The 17,172-nt window shown below is 42.9% G+C and overlaps 2 protein-coding genes across 3 annotated transcripts; both read left to right on the top strand.

Annotated features, from left to right (window-relative positions):
* Nucleotides 1-2,135: 2,135 nt before the first annotated feature.
* FOXM1 (forkhead box M1) lies at nt 2,136-4,599 on the top strand. Its single transcript, XM_069094386.1, has one exon. The coding sequence runs from the start codon at nt 2,671-2,673 to the stop codon at nt 3,571-3,573; it is 903 nt and encodes a 300-aa protein (XP_068950487.1). The 5' UTR covers nt 2,136-2,670; the 3' UTR covers nt 3,574-4,599.
* A 143-nt stretch (nt 4,600-4,742) lies between these two features.
* Nucleotides 4,743-14,129, top strand: TEX52 (testis expressed 52). Of its 2 annotated transcripts, XM_069094387.1 has the most exons (4): nt 4,743-5,573; nt 6,312-6,938; nt 11,594-11,768; nt 13,370-14,129. In XM_069094387.1, exons 2-4 carry the CDS (start codon nt 6,391-6,393, stop codon nt 13,514-13,516), a joined length of 870 nt encoding a protein of 289 aa, XP_068950488.1. In that variant the 5' UTR covers nt 4,743-5,573; nt 6,312-6,390; the 3' UTR covers nt 13,517-14,129. The 2 variants fall into 2 exon arrangements, with proteins under 2 accessions (XP_068950488.1, XP_068950489.1); XM_069094388.1 differs by lacking the exon at nt 13,370-14,129 and having other exon boundaries at nt 4,743-6,938; nt 11,594-13,240.
* Nucleotides 14,130-17,172: the final 3,043 nt, after the last annotated feature.

Here is a 17,172-nt window from a genome sequence, read left to right as displayed (position 1 = left end):
TTGCTAGAAATAAGAGTTTTTAGGGAAATACGGGTTTAGTTTGGGATATATTCGGTTGACTCTGGATTGAGATATCCAGGTGGAGAATTCCAAAAGGGATTAGAAATGTTGGTTTAGAATCTGAGAATAGAATTAGGCTCACCGATAAAAGATTTGGCAGTCAGTCATCTACACAGAAGTATTTAGTTAAGGGATTACCAAGAGAGAATTTAAAAAGTCACAATGAGTGTGATGAAAGAATCTTAGAGAACCCTGCATTTGGTTGGGAGAGGAAGATAAAAAACCAACAAAGGAGAAATCTTGATCAGCCAGAGGAACAGGAGAAGAGACCAGTGACACAAGACCAGACAGGAGAGGGCTTCTAGGACTGCCTAGAGCTCAAGGAGGATGATGACTGAGAAAAGGGCCTCGAGCAGCAAATTAGACTGATTTTATTAGACAGCCTCAGTCCAGAGACCAGATGATGGTAGGAACGGAGGGAACACTATTTGCAGTCATTTTGCCAGTTGGTTCTAACTGTTCAGTAGGGAAGAGTGAAATGTGACATGTAAAAAAGTAAAAGGCATTGATAGAACTGGTTACAGAAAAAAGGCCCCAGAGTCAGGAGGACCCGAGTTCGGTTCTGGCCTCAGACACTTAACACACACACACACACACACACACACACACACACACAAAACTGGCCATGTAACCTTGGGCAAGTTACTTAACTCCAACTGCCCTCCAAAAGGCCAAAAAAAAAAAAAAGAAGCAGCCATGGGAATCCTTTGAAGGGGCACTTTCAGATGGGTTGTAGGAGCAGAAGTCAAATTATGAAAGACTAAAGAGTGAAAATGTAGTGAGCATTATTTTTGTGCAAGGCCTTGCACGAGGCTCTAGTTCTGAATCCAAAGTCAGCCAGGAAGCATTTATTAAGTACCTGGTATATGCCAGGCACTATGCTGAGGATACAAAAAGAGGCAAAGATGGTCCCTGCCTTTGAGTTCATAACCTAATCAGGGAGACACCAGGCAAACAAACTATACACAGGATAAATGAGGTGTAATCAACAGAGGGAAGGTGCTAGAGTTCAGAAGGGTTGGGAAAGGCTTCCTGTAAATGGTAGGATTTTCGTTGGCATTTCTTAAGAAAGCCTTGAGGCAGGTGAAGATGAGGAAGGAGAGCATTCCAGGTATGGAGGTCAGACAATGAAAATGCCCAGAGTCAAGAGATGGCGTATCTTGTTTGAGGAATGACTAGGAGCCCAGTGTCACCTGATCAAAGAGTACATAGGGGAGGTTTAAGGTGTAAGAAGTCTGGAAAGGTGGGGGAGAGGGCCAGATTATGAAGGGCTCTGAACATCAAACAAATGTTTGATATTTTTTTATTATTTATATAGTTTTATATTTGATCCTGGAGGTGATAGCCACTATAATTTATTGAGTAGACAGGGATGGGGGGAGGGTGACATGGTTGGACTTGTACCTTAGGATAATCTCTTTGGCAACTGAAAGGAAAATGTACTGGAGTGGGGAGAGACTTGTGGCATGCTGTTTGCAATAGTCCAGGCAAGAGAACATGAGGCCCTGTGCCAGGGTGGTGGCAATATCCGAGGAAATAAGGGGGAATATGGGAGAGATGGAGGAGAAAGGGCTAGGCCTTGGCAAGGGGTTAGATATGGAGGAGGTGGGGAGGTATGAGAAATGATGTGGACTAGAGGGTGACGTCTAGGTCGGAGGCTGGGAACCTGGCAGGGTGGCAGTGTGTGGCTGAGGTGGAGTGGGCCATGGGAAATGAGTGGAAAGTTAGTGTTTGAGGGAGTATCTGTGTGTTGAAGTCCCTTAGTATGGAGGGCAGGAGATGGGAAGGATATAAGGATTGTGGGCCAGTGACAGTATTCATTGAAGAAGGAAGGGGAGTGACCTGAAGGTCTACAGTCTGCAACTGACAGGATAGCTGATATTTATATAATACTTTAAAATTTACAGTGTGCTGTATGCTGTGTCATTTGATCTTCAAAATAATCTTTTGAAGCAGATACTACCTTAGATATAATAATACTATGTGTGTTATTATATCTGCTTTATAGATGAGGACAGCTGATGCCCGGAGAGCCAAAGTGACTTGCTCCAAATCACAGGGAAGTAAATAGCAAAGCTAGGGTAGCCAATCAATAATAAATAACAAATAAGGGAATTGGACTGTGTCTCTAAGGTCTAGTTTCTAAGTCTGATGTTCTATGATGCTATAGATTCTTTTCATCTGGAAAAAAATTTTCAGAGTGATTTCCTAGACATAAGAGTGGGTTATTCCCTGGTGGGGTGAGGAATCTTGGAGGGGCTAAATTGTAGGAGGAGTACTTTAATTTAGGCAAGGAGAACCAACTTCCTAATCAAACAGCTTTGTTAGATCTGAGATAGGGAGCCATAGTCAGGGGAGTCACCTTCCCGGGAGCTTTTTAATGACAGGCTAGGGTAATTAAGCTCTACTAAAAGGTGGAGAATAGAATATGATCGATCACAAGACATCCCTCCCACTATTTTTGTGTTCTGCTTTCAGGTGCTGCTAGCTGATGAGGGACTGTCTCCCTTTCCCACTTCTGGATCATTGAAAGAAGAACCAGCCCTACCTGGGGAAGGGCTATCTCCTTTGTTTCGGGCTCAGTCTGTCAAAGAAGAAAATCTCCAGCCCATGGAAGAACTATCCCAGTTCACAAGACCCATCAAAGTGGAGAGCCCACAACTGGAAGAGTGGTCCTCACCCTTTCCTGTGGTCAAGGAGGAAGTACCACACCCTTGGCAGGATCCTTCCCCTCTCTCTGCCTCCAGAGCCAAGAAGACCTTCACAGGGCTCAAGTCTCCACCACGGGGTGTCTCTGACATGCTTGTGATTAAGCGGAGGGAAAGGAGGGAGATGAGCCGATCCAGAAGGAAACAGCACCTTATCCCACCTTGCTTGGAAGAGCCAGAACTATTGTTCCCAGAGATCCCTGGACCCTCCAGACAAAGCATAGATCTCCCCTTCCTTCCAGAGGCATCAGAGCCCACCTCCCAACTCAACCACTCTCAGGATGAAGGAGGTCCCTTTAAAACACCAGTCAAGGATATGTTATGCAAGCTGCCCATTTCCTCCACCCCCAGCAAAGCTGTTCTCCCTATGACTCCAGACCCATGGAGACTAACACCCCCAAACAAGGAGACAGGGCTTGATTTCAGTCCAGTGCATACTCCCCAAGGATCTTTCACCCTGCTGCCAGATTCTATGGGGCTGCTGGATCTCAGCACTACCCCACTCAAGAATGTTCCTCTCTTTGAGTCACCCCAGGAGCTTCTGAATCCAGAGTCACTTGACCTGGTCTCCGACCCTTTCAGCAGTTCTCCCAGCTCAGATCCTGAAGCCCCCAAGACTGGCTCCCCTGAGATGCATGTCTCTAGCCTTTCTGCCAACCGTTCACTGACTGAAGGCCTTGTTCTTGATACTATGAATGACAGCCTCAGCAAGATCCTGTTGGACATCAGTTTTCCTGGCTTAGAGGAGGATCCCTTGGGCCCCGACAATATTAGTTGGTCTCAGTTTATCCCCGAGTTACGGTAGAGCCCAGCATTCCCCGCTAGTCCACTAGTTCAGGTTTGACAAGTAGCTGGGTGGTCTAACGGTTAGACCACTACACACTCTCATTGTGAAGGCAGCAGGTCTGCCAATAGCAGGTGAACCTGTCTGCTTCTCTTAGCTCTGTTTCTTCCAATTAGGTCAAGGTAGCCAGTCATGTTCTGGTTGTCTCCTTATCTGGCTGACTACAAGCTGGTCTCCTGGTGGCTGGTCATTACCTATCCTGGAGCTGCCCCCAGGAAGATCTTCCTCTTTACCTCCATCACCAGCCTGACCTCCTCATCAGGCACTGGTGGGTGGGAATAGCAGCACAAAGGCTCAAAACCAGAGGAGGCACTCCTAGCCTACAAGCTTCTTTCTTCATCTTTCCCTACTCTCAGTGGCCCTTTGGGGCCAGGTGGTCATTGTAAATAGTGTATATTCTCCAAATTATCCTCTAATTATTAACATAAGGTTATTTCCTTAGATCAGTATCATGGGGGGTTGCCACTGGGTGGGGAGGGTGATGTGGGTTTTTGGTTGGCTTCATGTGAAGTTTATGGCTCGAGGGTTTTTCTGGGTCAGGAATGAACTTCTCAAGGTTTCTTCATCCACCACACATTCAGAATAGGAGATCTGTTTTCCCTGTACTGGACTCCTACAACAACTTTCCTGTTGAGGACTGGGGGGGTTCTTAGTGGAACAAAGGAGAATCACAAGACTGCTGCAGATTCTCATTACAATGGGATCAGTTCCCCAAAGCTGAATGGGGGGAGATATCAGGCTACTAGGCTATTTCTTCTAAGATTCCAGATTTTGCTGGGCAGCCCTGAGAAGGGAGAATTTGTCCAGAGGATGGGTGGGATGGGGAGGTGTTCATAAGATCACCCTTACTTATACTGAATCCCCTCCGTTTGCACTTCAGCTTTTATAACCAACCCACCCTATAAGCCAAAGTTTCATCCTTTATATTAGGCCAGAGCCTTAGGCACACACAATTGTAACTACCTATTCAATAAAGGCTAGGGTGGAGATGTTGGGTTTTGTGAAGTATTTGGTGTCTAGACACTATTCTCTGAGTTCTAAGGAAGATATGAATCATTGTATGGCAGGGGGTTAGGGGGCTGGGTGGAGGGAGGAATGATTCTAAACTCTGGGAATAGGAGAAAAGAAGGGAGAACTGGGACTCTTCTAAACAATAATCACATGTCTAAACAAAGTTTAGGACTGACCACTATGATAAGGACTTGGCTCTCAGCCTTCTGCTATCCCTTTTCTCTCTTCACAATTTCTAGCTTGATCTTAAACTCATTGCATCTTGGTTCTATAGAAAGAATTCTTCACTCTTCATATCTAGGGCAGTTGGCTAGCCTGAAATCCTTTTCTCAGCCTTTCCTTACCGACATTGTAATTTGCAGCTGCATGTATAAGTAAATGAAATAATCTTTAACAAGTCCTAAATAAGAATTTTAAAGTGATCTACAAGTCAGGAAAAAGTGCCTTTGAGCCCTTTAGAAGGGGATGCCCCTCTTGGTTCTTCCAGCCCCCCTACAGTTCCTTATGGAGGATAAGACCATCCCAAGGTAGTGATCCATTTTCATGTGGGGCTCCTGGGGAGGCTTCTCTGGGGGAGAGGGAGGCTCCTCAACAAAGAAGTTTGATGTCAGCCCACAAAGAATGCAGTCAGGCAACATGCTTGGGAGGGTGGTCACCGGGTGCTACCAAACATAACAGGTTGGTGTGGGTGAAATCCAAGGTTTCTAAGGTCTTCTGATGATTCCCCACTGTTTCCTCTGGCAGTTGTAGGCCCAAATAGTGCAAATGGTTTCATACACAGTTTGCTCATCATGATGTGTCACCATAGCAACTCATATGGGCAAACAATGGGGGCCTAAGAACTAGCTTTGATAGGTTGTTGGGGTTTTTTATTATTTAAATGTATCTTCTGATCAGGAATAGCTCCTGGAGAGAATGAACCATCACAAAGTACAGAACCTCGCCTACAGGTAGGAAGGCTGCACCCTACAGAGTACCTGCCTTAGGTATCTCTTGATTCATCATGTAGTCCTCAATGAAGGTTCTATTTTCTGTGGGGCCTGAACAAACTAATTAAGCTGGTAGGGCATCTACTTGGCTGCCTAGTCTTCCCAGCTTCAGCCATGTGAGATGTGGGGGTCAGAGCTAGTAGAGAAGGCAGCTCACCTGGGATCTAATCACATCTGGACTTGCTGGGGGTGGTTGGAGCTGGAGGAGTGGGGGGGTTTGTGGACATCAGTAAGCAAGTAGGGGTGATTGGAGGGAAAGGGCATCACGATTGAGGTGTGGTGTGGTGTGGTAGTGTAGTGAAGAGTAATGCATTTGGAGACAAACGGAGCCAGATTTGAGTCCCAGCTCTGCCCCTTGCTACCAATCAATGAGCAGCTTATGTGACTTGGGCAAGTCATCTCACTTTCAGGAGCCTCAGTTTTCCTCATCTATAAAATGAGTAGGTTGCATCAGATCTAAATTTTAAGGACACATAAAAAAGAAAGACTATGAAGTGTCTCCGAGTGTAAGAAAAAGCAGGGGCCTGATCTCTATGGTAGACAATAGCATCGCACTGCCCAATAATGATGGACAGGCGCTAGTTCAAATGTTTGGTAACATCAATTTCCTAGGGAAATATCAGGAGTCATTTTGAGGAGATGAAAAGAAGCAACTGAAGCTTAAGGCTTATGCAACACTTATTCTTTCCTTGGTTGCAGCTGAACAAAATAGAGGGTGGAGAGGCTGATTTCCCCATCAACTCATCGGTCACCAGGTCTCATCTCAACTCTTACCTAGATGACCTGTTGCAACGACCCCTTCATTGAAGGAACATGGGTACAGCGAGAATTCTTCCACCCAGACATCCCCTTTACGTTTGGAGGCTTCACTCCAAAGCCCTACCATCAGCTTGCTGTGAAACAACCACCCTGTTCAAAAATAAAGTCCACCACACACCAGCGACTCCACTCCCCTTGGAAGGGTGCATCTCAGCATACATGGGGCTACCACACTTGGGTAGATGTGGGGCGTCTACCCCCAGTCTTTCCCACAAGACCTGATAAACCTTATGATAGTAATGTCTGGCGATGGCTCACTCGCAGTGAGGCCCATAAATGTTCTTTAACCAAGTACTCTGTCCCTCCACCTTCCTGGCTTGGGAAGAACACTTTATTAAACTTCATTGACAGTCGTCCTATCTTCACGGACCCAGTAAGAAAGGAGAAGGTAGTCACTCAGACCAAGAAGGAGATAATGGAATCAGGAATACTCAAATCAAGAAGTGAGGCAAGGGTACCCCCACTGGATGCCCAGGGTAACATCTTGCCCCCCAAGAACTTCAAGAGGTAAGAAAATAACCTCCCTAGCTGCCTGTCCCTCTCTGAAAACAACCAAAAGAACCCCACAATCTAAATGTTACCGAATATAGTACTGAGCATTGTGATAGGTGGTGTGGGATATGCCTCTCCAGAAGCATATAAAATAGAATAGGGAGACTATCTGGTGTGATGATATAGAAGTGCCAAATGAATACAGACTTAAGTCCAGAGGAAGGAGAGAACACTATGAACTGGGTAGTCATCTTAAGTTTCTTTTTTTTTAATTAAATTTTGTTTATTTTTAGTTTACATCATTCATTTCCACAAAATTTTGAGTTACAAATTTTCTCCCCATCTTTACCCACCACCCCAAAAACAGCGATCCCACTGTATATCCCCTCCCCCAATCTGCTCTCTCCTATATCCTTCCCCCATCCTCCCTCCGACTTTCTGGTAGGGCAAGATGGATCTCTGTACCCCAGTGCCTGTTTATCTCAGGTTAAGTTTCTTGAAGGAGATAAGACTTAAGCTGTAGCTTAAGTATATATACTTGAAGGATGGTAACCAAAGGTAGGGTGATTGCTTATGAACTAGACAGGAATGTGCCTAGCACATAGCAAGGCCTTTGTGTTATTGGAGCCACTTTGTTGGGTTCTCTTGCCCCATCTCACTTCTACCCACTGTGGGTATTTGGAGCTAAGCCCCATCCTCTATTGTGACTTGAATAGTCTAGGCAAGATCCTATGCTAGAAGAACAGTAGGCAGTCATGTAAATACAGCTTAACTCTTGAATCTAAGGTCTAATGATCCAGTAAATAATCACGATTGAGGCCTTTGCCTTCTCTCTCCTCCCTCCTGCTGCTGCCCGCCTTTTGGACCATCTCTCTACAGAAGCAGAGAGAAAAACATGTCAGAGCAAGTTATATTGCTCCTATGAGTACCTTTGGTAAAGGATTGAAATAAGTGACTAAAATGATTTTTTGGAGATTGTGGATTTTCAGGATTTCCACTTTCTCCTTCCTGGGACTCCGTCTCCCACCATCTCTGGTTATTTCTCACCATGGATCTGTAACAGATTAGAATGAACTTCAGAGATATTCTAGTCTCATCTATACCTGAATAAAGATCCCTTCTATAACATAGGCAGTGGTTCCTAGATTTAGAACTTTTTTTTAATGTATAGATTTAGAAGTGGAAGGAATCTCAGAGATCGCGGTCATCCAGATTTTGTCTGAAGACCTTCAATGAGGGGTCACCCTCTGGCTCCCAAGCCCATTTTGCTGCTGGATTGCTCTATTGATAGGAAGAATTTTCTTAATCCTGAGCCTAAATTTACCACTGTGATTTTCAACTACTATTCTTAGTTCCGACCTCTAAGGCCAAGCAGAATAATAGAATCATAGATTTAGTGATGGAAGAGACCCTAGAGTTTTTCCTCCCTCACTTTACAAATTAGGAACTCAGGACCAGAAGATTAAAATTATTTGTCCAAGGACACAGTAAGAGGAAGTTCTGGGATTCAAAGAGCTGGGATCCCTCTTCCACAAACTTCATTTTAAACTAGACCTGTGGTTTCATTGTTCTAAGAAACCCCTTCTGCCAATGCAGATTGGAAAATATTCTGCAAATTATAGCCCTGGAGAGTGACATGGGGCACTGAGAAATTAAGTGACTTGGTCCAGGTCTCAGCCTATATGTGTGAGTAGCAGCTGTTTCTCATACAAAATGTGTATAGAATAAATGCAAAGCAGTGTGGAGCCAATGGAGGAAAACACTAACAAACTGCTGATCGGGAAAGGCCTTCCTTAGGTTGTGCCATCTGAGCCAGGCTCTGAAGGAAGCTAGGGAAGAGGAACCCACTAAAACCTACCTCTTCTAAAAGATCCCATCACACTTTTGGACAGCTCTATTAGACTTTTGACATCAAGCCTAAACTTGCTTAGTTACAACCCTCACACATTCCTGCTGGTTTTGCCCTTGGGGTCCAAATGCAAATAGAGTACAAGTCTAGTCTTTTTCCACATGATATTGTTCCTCAAATCCGTGTGTCCCACTTAAGTATTCTTTTTTCTAAGTTAAATATGCTTGATTCCTTCCATTGATCTTCAGTTGGCATGTTCTGATGATATTTGACTATTTTAATTGCCCTTGGGATTCTCTCTAGTTTGCTAATCAATTAATTGATTAATCAACAAGTATTTACTGAGTGCTCCCTATTAGTTTAGCACCATGCTTGGAAAGAATGCCTTCCTGAAATACCTGGATGTGTGCTATTATCCTAAAACCCCATGGCAGAACAACAAAAAGGAGGAAAACTGAGCTTATTATCTCTTGCTAATGTTCATATCCATCAAGGTACCAACCAACCTGGCAGTCACCCAGGTTCTAAACCTCAGAGCCATTCTCAATGCTTTCACTCTCCCTCACTCCTCTCCTCGTCCTATCAGGCACCAAGTCTTACAGATTCTACCTCTACAACATCCCTCGCTTCTGTGTTTTTCACTTACCTGGCCACCACCCTAGTTCAGGTTCTCATCAGCTCCTGCGTAGACTCATAATTGGTCTCCATTTCTCCATTTCATTCTCCATGGGGCTGCCAAATTGATATTCCCAGAGCCTGTGTGATCATGTCACTCCCCTTCTCAAGGAGCTTCAGTAGCTTGGAGATCAAATTCACATTCTGTTAGGCATTTAAAACCCTTCACCATTTAGCCTACTTTTCCAGACATACAACAGTTTATGTATTTGCATATGCACTCAGTTCCTATATATTTGCATATGCAGAGTTTCTTGTTCAGTCTTTCAGTCATATCCAACTCTTCGTGGCCTTGTGGATCATAGCATACCAATACTGTTTGTGAGATTTTCTTGGCAAAGGTATTGTCATTTTCTTCTCCAGTGGATTAAGGCAAACAGAGGTCAAGTGACATGCCCAGGGTCACACATCTAGTGAGTGTCTGAGGCTAGATTTGAACTCACGTCTTCCTGACTCTGGAGCTCTATCCACTATGCCACTTAGCTGCTCCATGATTTCTAGCCTCTTCCTTCAAAGATAAGCTCCTCAAGGCTTAGTTTGACCCCCCCAGGTGCCAGTGGTTCTTCCTTCACAAAAATTACCGTGCATTGATTTCATATATATGTTGTTTCTACTTTATATAAATACATGTTATTTTAAGGATAGAATATAAACTCCTTGAGCATAAGGGATTAATTTTGGTTTTGTCTTTTGTGCTGTCAGCCTGCTAAATGCTTAATAAATATTCATTACTTACTTACTCAATTGGTTGATGGGAGAAGGCAGAGAAACTCACAAGGGTATTTGCCCTTGTGGATTTGTATTTGCCCACTGGATGCCCACACACACATAGAGATACCTGATACATATATTAAGGTCTCATATTATGTATTGATTATCATTAAATATCAAATTTATTCAAAGTCTGAATTAATCAAACAGACTTCTTTGTTTTGCTTTAAAAATGCCTTTTCCTCGCGATGACTAGGTGGCGCAGTGAATAGAGCACTGGCCCTGGAGTTAGGAGGACCTGAGTTCAAATCTGGCCTCAGACACTTAACACTAGCCATGTGACCTTGGGTAAGTCACTTAACTGCAATTGCCCCTCCAAAAACCAAAAAAAAAAAAAGTGCCTTTCTTGTGTCAGCAACTCCAGGGACCAGATAAGGCTGAAAGTGGGATTTCCATTATCTTGGGACATACTCCATATGGGAGGAAAACAGATATCCTGAGATCATAAATTCCAACAGACCCTGTTTTGTCCATTGTCTTGTCAATTTTTATTTACAGCCAAGAAACTTCCTTTCTCATGATATAGATAGTAAACATATGGAGATCATAAATTTGTGTGACATAGCCACCCTGAATTGGGATGGTTCTAAAATGTATTTAAGCTTTCTCATTCTTTTGTTCAGGCAGTCAGAACTTAGCTTCTGACTTGTATGTACAAGTATGCTAGCTTCATCTAGCTTTAGGGGAATAAATACTAAAATGTATATCATTTAGACTGTTTGGCTCCTTTAACCAAACTTTCCAGGTTAACAGTATGTATATATACATGAATATATTTACTTCTTATCAAGTCTTAAGTTCCTAAGCCTCCTTTTTTGTATATGGAAATGTTGGTGATTGTTACATTCCCAATTTTAAAAAAATTTAAATGAATGGAGAGAGAAAGTCAGATAAGACTTTATGGGGTTTTGAAGAAAGCTTAGAATTTAGGGAATAACCAAGAGTGGACCATAAGGATTGAAGATCTAAATCATATCACAATTCATTTCAACAAAAATTGAACAAAAATTCTTTTAGGCACCTATTTGCAGAGCACTATGATTGGGCGAGGGGAGGCATACAAAATTTAGATTTGAGAATCCCCTTATGAATGTGGAATTTAATATCAATAAGGAAAAAACACAATACACAACTGACACCCATAGCACCCTGACACCCAGGCAGCTAAATCCATGAATCAATTTCCTTTGTTAATTATTTGTCATGCATTATTGCCAGGATGAGGGAAGTAAAGGGCAGAGACTGCATTTGAATATATTTTTACATACTGTCATTAGCTAGTTTGTGGAGGAAAGTCATTCCCTCCCCACCCTCCATTAGTACCCCTACACAGGATCCCCCCCCTACATCTCCATTCTTTCTTCACCACGAACAGGTACAAATATGTGACACCAGGTGGACGATTGGACCCTGACGGCTTCCAGCTTGTGCCCAACCCAGTCCCCAATTTACTCTGCAGGGGTTGGCCCTGCCCTAACCCTCAACCACATTATGAAGAGTCGTCGATGAGGCTGTTACTACAGCCTGCTCCTCCCCTGGACGCTGAAATGGTGAGGAATTACCAGATCCTTGCAAAGGACCGAGCAGCTACTCCCATCTGCTATGTCTCAGAAGAACCTTGCGTGGCATGAGGGGCGAGGGGTGCAGTTAGGAGATGGGGTGCTGGGAGGGAGAGGGCTATCTCATTCCCTAAAACAACTTCACATAGGAGAGAAATTGGGTAAGACCAGAGGATCCTCCAGCTCCAAAGAAAGACACCAGAGAAAGATTGGTACATTATGTTCTGTGCTCCAGAGACCTTAACCTGAAACACTCCTGCTCTAAGCAAGCAAGAAACACCTTAGGGTGGTGGAAACTCTAGCTCATGTGTTTTACAGTCTACAAAGTTCTTTCCTAACAATAACATTTTGAGGTAGATAGTCCACTTTTTTACAGGTGTGGAAGCCAAGATTAAGAGTGTAACTTGGATTAATCATAGGATTTTAACAGTGTAAGGGACCTTAAGAAGTCATATCTAGCCCAACTCCCTCATTTTACTTATGTGAGGAAATTAGAACCCCCCAAAGTGGAATGATTTGTTTCAGATCCTACATATAGTAAACTGCAGAGCAGAGGTGGAATCCAGATCATTTGACCTCAATTCCAGTGTTCTTTCTTCAGAACCTCTTACATATACGCAGTAATGTAAACACACACGCTGTAAGACAAAAAGGACCATGTCCGTAAGGCAGAAAGAGTAGCCCCATTTCTCCTCTCCTCTGATGGCCTTGTACTTTCTGTTCCTCACTAGAGAGTGAGCCACGATTACCACAGATGATTTTTTTCTTCTTTCTCCCCTTTTCCCCTTTTCTTTCCCCTTCTCACCTCTACAGGGTGAGCCTCTAGGCATAACTTGAGATACATATTCCATTTATTGGCTAGCCTCAGGATTCAGCTTAGGGAAACCCTCTTTGGGGCCATAAAATGTTGAGTCAGGACCACTATTCCAACCTGCATCTGCTTCTGCCTGACTGGAAAGACATGGACCTTCTCAAAGAGGTCTCCCACTCAGCCAGCAGCGCCCCGGACCCAGGTAGCCACCTAGGCTAAGTGTTCCCTTTCCATTCCCCTTTGTCTCCTGCTTTTCAGAGCCATCTTTTCTCAAAACAAGCAAACAAAAAATCGAACTTTTAAAAAAAATTGATGCCTTTCATGTTTATATCACAGTCATTTCCTAACCTCTTCCCATCATGAACCCTTTCTTGTAGCAAAGAAAAATAATGAGCAAAGGCAAGTGACAGTGATGACCTTATCTGACAGCACATGCAATATTCTGAACCTGTCGCTCTCTACCCCTCTCCTGAAAGGCATCTTATCAGAGACATCTTCCCCCAATTTACAGGAAATTGAGCTTTTGAGAGCCCTGAGCCAGAGGATCATAACTCTTAGCCTCCTCTTACTTTCCCAAAGAGGGAGATATTTTGAGAGGGCAACAGGAACAGGTAGTTCTACATCTTCACTCCACCCCTCAAAAACCAGACACAGACACACCCGCACTCTATCTCCCCTGAATATTACTAGTCTCACTGATGCTAATTACTGCCTATTGCCAGAAGTCTTTGAAGATACTTTCTGTCTAACACTCTTCTGGGGAAACCTTCCTTTTCTCCAGGACAGACTCGTTAGTTGGAGTCATTCAGTTTCTGGTTCCCAAAGCATGGAGGTCAGAGAAGTTGGAAACAGCTGGTTGGCAAGTACCGGGCTTGGAGAACTGTGGAAAAGAAGAAGGACAAACAGCTTTGTGAGACCTTACCTGTAGTTTTGATTGTCTCCAAGTTTTATTGTGGCTTCCCACCATCGTAGGGTTCGGTCAGATCCAAAGACCTGTTTTGTTCCTGCAAAGCCTGACTGTTACCAGGCTGCCTCAGACACCTTGCCTTTCCTGTGTTCTAGTAGTCTATTTCCCATATGTCTCCTCTTGCCACACTGAAGGAAGCCTTCTTGGACTTATCCAAAGGCAAGGGGAGGTAATCACTCCCTCCTAACTCTGTCTTGATTGAACTACACCTCGTCTGAAGCTGATTGCAACCCTGAATCTGGATGTCCTGACTCATAAGCCACAGCCACTAGATACAGAATCATTACCTAATCTGAGGAGGGCCAACCTCTGTTTCATACAGTATCCCCAGGGTTGGACAACAAGGGCTGGTCCAGTCAGATCAAGAAGGGGCCATCTAAAATTTTTTTTTAAAGTCCATATATCTCCACAAATATGGTTATCCTTTCTATGTGTGTATATACATATGTATATATATATATATATATATATTTATGAATTTGTTCTGTGAGTATTATCATGTCCTTTCTCTGAATCTGTATGTCTGGCTTAGATAATAAACTCCAAGAAGGCACAAAGCCCGCTCTGAAAAGTACCTATCATAGTGACTAATAAATGCCTTTTGATGAAGAAAATGTTTTTTACTGATTGAACGATCATTGGGAATTTGGTCAATACAAGACTAGGCATGATGAGATATCTAGATAAAGCACTCTGGCTCTTGCTTAGAGCATTTGTGTAGCGTTGACAGTCGCTGATATAAATTGCTTTCCCTACAGAAACCACCAGACACTCAAAACTCAAGCTACCCCAGTTACCCCAGTGAACCTGTGTAAGCACAGAGTAGCTAGGGGGCACCATAGCTCACAGAGGGCCAGGCCTGGAGTCAGGAAGCCACAGATGAACTGCCAAATTTAAACACCTCTGGTTCTGATGCATTTAAAAATGAATTCTGTTGAACATTTAAAGAGCTGTTAATCCCTGTGCTGCAACATTATTCTCGAAAATAGAGAAAGAAAGCACCATGCTAAATACCTTTTATGATACAAATGTAGTCCTGATACTCAAACCAGGGATAACTCAGAGAAAATAGGAATTCACTAATGAATCTTTATTCAGAACTTTAAAATAAAAGTTTAGCAAAGAGACTATAGCAACATTTCAAAAAAAAATTATCATCACCAATCACCAGAGATGTAAGGATTGTTTTAACATTAGGAAAATAATTGGCATAATTAACCAAATAAGTAATACAACCATGAAACTTACAAGATTATGTTAATAGAGCCAGAAAAAAGCCTTACATAAAATATAGAATTCACTTCTGTTAAAAACCATTTGATAAAGGGGAAGTTAGGTGGTGTAGTGGATAGGCCACCAGCCCAGGAGTCAAGAGGATGTGACTTCAAATCTAACCTCAGACACTTAAATAGCTGTGTGACCCTGGGAAAGTCAAAAACCCTGATTGCTTTAAGGAAAAAAAATAAAAAGAATAGGCAGGGAAGGGCTCTTTTTTTTCATATAATCAAACATGTTCATCTAAAATCCAGAGCTATCATTTGTGTAGAACCTTGCCACACAGTAACCCATAGTACACACAAGCTCTCAGAAAAGCTAATTCAGATTCAAGGCACTTTCCATAGGGCAACAAATAAAATTGTATCTTACAAACAACCACCAATGTTTGTTTACTTTTACCAACCATTGGATACATTAATTCAAAACAGGTCATCAAGCACTGTAGCAAATAAAGTGAAAATAAAAGGTCCCCTGAGGCACACATGGGAAATGTTCTCCAACAGGTTACCCCATTGCCAATGGATGAGAGAATAAATAAGGAGACACGGACAGGGTTCAAGGGGTCTGGGCAGCTCAACTAATGATGCTGTAGGGCTGCTGACGCCCTCTGATGACTTTATGTTCTGCACCAGGTAACCAGCTGGGTATCCTTTCTTCAAGGTCCTGTGATTTCTAAAGGTGTTCTGTTACTCTCTTTCGGATATCAGCTCTTCAGAGCTGTCTAGTGCTCTCTCCTACTAAGGCGTGCTGGCTAGGAACCCTTTCACAAGGGCAAGCGCACGGTCTATTTGTACATAGCAGAGGTTATGAGCCACTATCCCAATCAGACAACCCAACCAAAGTCAGCAGCACGCCCCAGGCTGAAAGCCATCAACAAGTATTTATTATACACCCAGTAGGTGTCTAATAATAATTGCTAATATGTAATATAATTAATTAATGAAATTTTTGTTAACCATGCATATTTTATTTAATTAAGATAAATTTTAGACGTGACAATTTCATATGGAATACAAGCTTTCATTAGCCTTTGGAGACTATTTTTCATATTAATGAGATTAATTAAATTAATTGATAAGATTTCCTATGTGTCCAGGCTTTAGGGACCCCCTGTATATAGCTCTCACTCTGTGCCAGGCACTATGCTAAGTGCTTTACAATTATAACCATATTTGATCCTCACCAAAACCCTGGAAGGGAGGTGCTTTTCTAATAACAGCATTTTGTAAATGAGAAAACTGAAACAAATAGAAGTTAAATGACTTGACCAGGGTTACACAGCCAGTTAGTGTCTGAGGTCAGATTTTAATTTTTTAATTAAATTAAATTAAATTTTTTCCTGATTCCCAGGACCAGTGCTTTATCCACTGCGCTATCTAGCTGCCCCTAGGTGCTGGGGATACAAGTTCAGGGAATAAAATGTTCCCTACTCTCAATAAACTTATATTCTAATGAGAGAGAAAATAAGTAGATATAAAAATATAGACAGCATGCAGTGAATATAGCACTGGCCCTGGAGTCAGGAGGACCTGAGTTCAAATCCGACTTTAGACACTTGACACACTTATGTAGCACCAAGTACCCTAGCATACCCAGGATGGCTGCTACCACAGGTTCTTAGATCTGCTTCTCTAAAGGAAAGCAACTCAAAAAGGGTTAAAAATCTTAATTTAATCAAACATATATAATTTACCTAGTTCAGGGGAAAAAGTCAGCAGCCTGAACTTGAGAGAATACAAACAGAAGTGACAAGCAGACAAAAATACAGATAGAGAAAATAACACAGTTCAGCAGACCAACAGACAGGGCTTCCAGTAGTCTGTCCATCACTTCCATACAGTGTTAGGAGAGAGAAGCACCAACATCTGGGTTTTCAAAGCTGGGGTGGGGGTGGGGGTGCTCAATGGCTGCCCAGAGTTTCATCTGGCCAAATCACACAACTCTTCCCAAAGTGAGCCCCAAAGCAAAATCTCACATCAGGGTATATATAGCCTCCTGGGTCAGAGAACATCACAACCCTCATGACCCACTTGACTACAAAGTAACAAAAGTTGTGCTCCTAAAAAAAAAGCCTCCCATCACAGGCTCCATGTGACCACATGCGGCCTATTAGGGGGCAGAGTTTATTTTCAAATCAGGAAAGGTCCTCAAATTCACCTAGGTTTATTAAGTGGCAGGGAAGATCTTCAAATTCCTATTACCATTACAACTTACTAGCTGTGTGACCTTGGATAAGTCACTTAATCCCAACTGCCTTGCCTTTCCCCCTCCAATATAGATAGGTAGATAGTTTCTCTCTCTCTCTCTCTCTCTCTCTCTCTCTCTCTCTCTCTCTCTCT

The sequence above is a fragment of the Petaurus breviceps genome, unplaced genomic scaffold, assembly GCF_028583685.1.
Source record: "Petaurus breviceps papuanus isolate PSGF00001 unplaced genomic scaffold, PetGlider_PUasm1.0 216, whole genome shotgun sequence".
Classification (NCBI taxonomy): domain Eukaryota; kingdom Metazoa; phylum Chordata; class Mammalia; order Diprotodontia; family Petauridae; genus Petaurus; species Petaurus breviceps.
Note: the sequence above shows the minus strand (reverse complement) of the source record. Positions and strands in the feature narration are given on the sequence as shown.

Bases quoted from the DNA above. Each gene is read 5' to 3' on its own strand.
- FOXM1 (XM_069094386.1), top strand. From the start codon at position 2,671: ATGGAAGAACTATCCCAGTTCACAAGACCCATCAAAGTGGAGAGCCCA.
- TEX52 (XM_069094387.1), top strand. From the start codon at position 6,391: ATGACCTGTTGCAACGACCCCTTCATTGAAGGAACATGGGTACAGCGA. The intron at 6,939-11,593 runs GTAAGAAAATAA...CACCACGAACAG, and splicing joins CCCCCCAAGAACTTCAAGAG to GTACAAATATGTGACACCAG. The intron at 11,769-13,369 runs GTGAGGAATTAC...CCTTTTCTCCAG, and splicing joins CTCCCCTGGACGCTGAAATG to GACAGACTCGTTAGTTGGAG.